Below are 5714 nucleotides of genomic sequence, written 5' to 3' on the forward strand. Positions count from 1 at the left end.
TTCGTCGCATCGGGTCATGCTATACCTTTTTGGAAAGCTAATTTCACAAGCTACACGCGTTTGATTGATTGTCGTTTCTTTTAAGTCGTTCGTGAGTTATAGCGTCRCAAACATGGAGCAAAATAAAGACAAAATACGGCATATTTTACAGTACTACTACAGTTTCCATTTCCTCCGCACAACGATGGTTTCAACGTTTTCGTTCTGGTGTAGAGGTGGTCGAAGATGCGTCACGCTACGGAAGGTCTGTCGTCGAAAATTGCGATAAAATCGCTGAATTGGTCGAAAGAGACCGGCATAGTAGCAGCCGTAGGTCGGTCAAGAGCCTGTCTCTTATACACATCTAGATGTGTATAAGAGACAGTGTTGACGGTGGTCTTTAATCTTTCACACAATACGCTCGATAGAACCTTGTACGCGATGTTGATGTAGGAATTGGTCGAAAGAGACCGGCATAGTAGCAGCCGTAGAATCGGTCAAGAGCTGGGCATGAGTCATCAAAAAAAATTTTATGAACAATTGAAAATTCAATAAAAAAATACCGCAAGACTTTTTTGACACCCTAATATGATAAGCTGGTAATTGAAAACTTACAAGTCCAATTAAGTTGGATGGATAGACCTACATATATATGTGCGGAATTATATAACAATAAAATCTCGACAGTTGACGCCATGTTCAAACACCGGTTTTACTCTCCGATTTGTACATATGTATATTTTTCAAAGRCAAAGGTTAAATTACGAGATGTAACTCTGCAATCCCACTAACATTAACACATTCTAACCAAAAGTTAAGCCAAATCAATTATTTGGTAWATAAATTTTACACAGAGAAATAATTAAATAGGGTTTAAAGTTCAATCATTTCATTTAACCGACTATCAACCTGCTGCGCTTATTCAATGCCCGAATCTCTACGATACTATACTAATTTCAGGGCATAATCGGACCATGCCACGCCCAGAAATCGCCATTAACCGAAAACTGATAAAGAGCCTTAATAACTTAAAATATTATATGCAACGCGCCGCAGGGGATCGCGGTAATAAGTGGCACCGGTGRGCCAATTATAARTAAAAAGTKGTGGTGGCCCCRCTCTTTAATAAATTCAATGTATATATCACCCAAACCATTCAAGCTAAAACAGAAATATTCGCTCAGCAAATCATTGACTCTATACAAATRGACAAATCGGATGATAAGTGCGCCCACACGCCAAWAATGTTACTCTTAAAAACTACTAAAAGCACTATAAATCAATAACTAAATAYGCCAGATACATTTAATTTTACCCMYGTGATGGTATGGAGAGCATTTATAGRAGCCGGGGTCAAACATGGACGAAGAGCGTKRCGTGGCASCGTCCTCCTTTAGTTGAAATCATATATGTATCTCTAGTCCTGCTCGACTGCTTTCAACCAAATATATACGATTCTTTTAGAATTCTCAGGTTACATTATGACCGAGCTCCTGCAACAACCTTGCCTACTTCCTATACTTTTATAATCAAATTGTAAAAATTCATCTGATTTTTCACTTTATGGTGATTTAAGCACTTAATGTAAAAAGATAAATCAGGTAATGATCAATTTATGGTCGAACAGTTATATAAATATAATAGGCAGAACATATTTTGTTAATAACAGTGTATCTTTCTGTCGAAAGTATACAAAATAGGACAAGAACTTGCCTACAAGTGATACCAAGCCTTCAAAGACAGTCGAGAGATGGTTGAAGACATACCTCTTCAACTGATGAAAACATCAAAAAAGTAATGAGTTTGGTGCTTGAAAACCGTGAGGAACCCGTCTTTAGTGGATCGAAGAGATGAAACAAATAAATATTGATGWTTAATCCAATTTTTTACGTTTTTTTGACAATTTCCAGGTACTTTTTTGTCAHAATGTATAGCAGGCGTCAGATTTAAATAGTAGTTCAAATAATTATGTACTAAGAATCAAAAAGCAATAATTATTTGGATTTTAGGGACTGAAGTCATATTTTATTTGACTAAAATTTTTTAAATAAACAATTATTTGCATATATTTTCTAATCAATTTATAAAAAATTGCACTTAAGTTTTAACATTTATATTTAGATTTCATATTTAAAGTTTGTGCAATAAATAGTTACAATTATTGACACAATAATTATTCTTTTAACAAATTAACTAGCACATAATCAATACAAAAATTTGATAATCACTACAACATAACTCATACAAACATGCGTACACTATGTTCGATTAATTATTTAACGTTTGTGATTGCGTTTTCTTCTGGCTTSCGYCTTCGAACGATTCAGACTTGACTTACGGTTATTTCTCGATCTGTACTTGGCATGCGCAATTGTGTTCCACTGGTTTTCCGCCGTCAATGCGCCAGTGCGACGTTCGCCAATATGAGCCGAACTTTCCACACGACGCTTTTCATCGCGCAAAATATCGCTTRCGGCGCGATTCGAGTCGACGAAGCGTTGTTGGAATTCGTAAAAGCGATTATTCAATTGCACTTCGTTATTTTCGCCGGCCGCAGCGGGAAATGTCGCATRTTGTCGGGGTCGACGTATATTGTCTTTAACGAAGGCGCGTGACCAAATGACCGGATCCAAGCTGGCGTCATAACCCTCATGATCGGCTTGCCAGGGATATGCCGCAGCCGAAGCGAAGTAATTACAGCAAAACMCAAMAATAAATATCACAAGCGTGCACTTTAATTCGTATGACATCGCTAATTAGTGCAAAACGAATGACGACKCGAGTTTCGTTAGAACTTTAGCGCGAACACACGACAAATTGCTTACGGTTTTTATCAAATTTTTGGTTTTTGCTTGAAATGTTTGAGTTTGAAGATTTTTTGAATTTTTTCTTGTTGTTAAGAAACCGTGCGCTTGCCTTGCGGTTTTGTGGGAAACTGTTACATTCCAACTGCCAGCAAGTATTCTTATATATATTTTCATACAACAGCTGCCATACGCATGTGTCTGAATGTATGTAGCGCTATGCTAAAGGAGTTAATGAAAATTCCGGTCTTACTGGCTACAAATGTATTGGAAATAGATTATAAATGTTTATGGATTTCTCCAAAACCCTGCTGTTTTATTTACTTTACAGCTCTGTTTGCTTCCGTCATGTTCTAACTACCTACGCGTGCGCATGCGCTGTTCTTTTCTCACACTTTTTTTTATTGCACCTTAAGGCAGGTAAGTGCCTACACTCGAGCGTGGCGCGCAGTTATTGCGTCGTTAGAACATTGCAATAGTCAAATAGTCGTAAAGACACCCGATTGAGCGACAGCTGTGTGCGTTACAGTTTATGACCTTTTCCATTTGGACTTAGTTATTTGAGCAGCCCGSCAATTTAATTCTTATCCTGGCGCAGACGCACGTTGAATAGATCACGTAACTGTGCTAATGTCTCACAGTAGCACAAAATATTTATGGCTCCATATGAGTACATTAAGAAAACGAGATCCGCTTCTTTCCACACGATGCGATAGCAACCATCAATTCAAAATTTAATTCTATTGCTATCAGTTGTAGTTGTTGTTTTCGAAAAGAAAAATCTTCACATTCCGCTGCATTGGATTCTATCACCAACTGCGCTCCGTGGACTCCACTGACCGTTAATAGAAACAGCGCAGTTGAGGTGGTTTCGGTTAGCTGCAATTAGCAGCTCAATAAACCGGTGTCACCAGCCAGCAGACTCATGAGTGTCAAATGGCAGACAAGTTAGTTCGAAATATGACGTCTTTAATGGATTATCGCAAGTTCTATGGCAACGTCAGTTYCGCAGAGTGTGATAACTACACTGAGAGAAATATACTGCTTCATTAAGGCGAAATAATATTTTAACGAAAAGAATTTTTTTCCGAGTTTATGAAGAGAAACTAAAATAACAATTTTCTCTTCTTTATTGTTCAATTTGTGACGTTTCATATATTTTTCTTATTTACTAGCATAAACACCGTATGTAGAACACTTTCAGAGCTGGCGTGTTTTCATCCATACGAAGGTCGTGACCCAGCCAGGTCTGTAAAGTTTCGGCAGAACCTTTCTCTCAAAAACTCTTAACATCGACTCGTCAGATATTTTCATCGTACATGCCTCTGTCSCACATAGCATAACTGGAATAATGAGTGACTTATAGAGTTTGGTCTTTGTTCGTCGAGTGAGGAGTTTACTTCTCAATTGCCTACTCAGTCCGAAGTAGCGAAGTCATGTGTAGAAGTTCACGCAAGTGAGGAAAGTTCATTTATATGCCATTCACTGGCTAGAAACAATTCTTTTACATATGCCTCAAGCAGTTCACGACTTCTGGTCTTAGACCAAGGTTCTGCTGGGTAGCCCAAGAACAACCGTTTGAAGGCGAACTAAAGTGTGAAGCGGTACCACCCCTTCCCACGGTTGTGCGTTGGGTTTGGGACCCGTCACGTAAAAAAATTCTCCAATGAAAAATAAACAGCAACTTCGAAAAAGAGACCTTCCTTTTGACGACAACCATGGCAGACTTTTCGTATACTGTGCCATTTATATACATAAGTAAAGTGAGTTTTGGTTAATCTGGTGGATTGGTCTCATGTTATACCAGGTGGAGATCAGTTACGCGATCCATGAGGTGTAGTYATTGTTAGGGATGCCTGTGCTCGACGTAAATTTCAATAGACGCTGTGGCTTGACTATYGATACATCTTCCAGTGTATTACAACGTGGAGCCCCCAAATGCTTAAAGCATGGTTGTTTCCATTGTTTCCTTGGTCCCTTGKCCTTGACATATTCTGAATATTTCGACATCTGACAGCTCCATTCTGAAGGCGTGTGCCGCCACCACACTGATACCAGTGAGTATTCCAATTACTTATGTTCCTATCAAGTTATCGAGTGACAGTAGGATGTTTGTACTTTTAAGATMTGCCATTTTACACGTCAACCTGCAAAGGTTTTACACTCAAGTAAATAGAAAAATGATCAAAGAGCTTGCTTATTATACTGTAACTCGAGCGTATCCATGAAGCAAATTTCATTGCAGAAATTATAATGGCGTCTGGTAAAGAAAGGGGTTAAATCGTGCAAACTAAGTTAAAGTTTTTAACCGTTTTGTTATATAATTAGTATGTGCGAATAAGAGAGAGATTACATAGTGCATATAAATCAAAGTGACGCTGATACAAATCAAGTTGTGCAAATAAAGAAAATTCGAAAGAACTCAAAATATTTCGGAAATTAATACAAACTTTTGATTAGTTCTTGCGCTGCTAGGAAAGTTATACATTAAAACTTATCGTCTAGATCAAAAATTATTAAACTCTCATAAATATCAGTTAGACTCAAACCAGCACTGAAGACTAAAATATGTAAATAAAATTGTAAATAAAATTGGATTTACATATTTTTTCGGTTCTATGGAATCATCTTTGGGTTATGCTGAAATACCGTTCATTTTTTTTTCAAAGCTTCCGATTTTCCTGTAATCTAAGGTGAAACAGGTAATTAGAGCTAGCAGAATTTTCTTATAGGTTAAGTAAAATGATTTATAGCCGTATTCTGAGAACTAGGCTATTTTTGAGAAGTAAGGTAAAAGTTTCAAAGTTCGCCTTATCATTGAAGTGACTCTAGCTAGTGCCATACTTTGCGACCTTAGATAGCTCCGTCGAAAATTTTTTTTATTATCTTTATATATGAGGTTGTCAAAAAAGTCTTGCGGCATTTTTGCGG

At 37.5% G+C, this 5714-nt stretch overlaps 1 protein-coding gene across 1 annotated transcript; it reads right to left on the reverse strand.

Moving 5' to 3' along the window:
• Positions 1-2110: 2110 nt before the first annotated feature.
• Positions 2111-2903, reverse strand: LOC108974687. The gene has a single exon (XM_018942674.1). The coding sequence runs from the start codon at positions 2727-2729 to the stop codon at positions 2256-2258; it is 474 nt and encodes a 157-aa protein (XP_018798219.1). The 5' UTR covers positions 2730-2903; the 3' UTR covers positions 2111-2255.
• Between the last annotated feature and the right edge of the window lie 2811 nt (positions 2904-5714).

Source organism: Bactrocera latifrons, unplaced genomic scaffold, assembly GCF_001853355.1.
Source record: "Bactrocera latifrons isolate USDA-ARS-PBARC rearing strain unplaced genomic scaffold, ASM185335v1 scaffold_58, whole genome shotgun sequence".
NCBI classification, from domain to species: Eukaryota; Metazoa; Arthropoda; class Insecta; order Diptera; family Tephritidae; genus Bactrocera; species Bactrocera latifrons.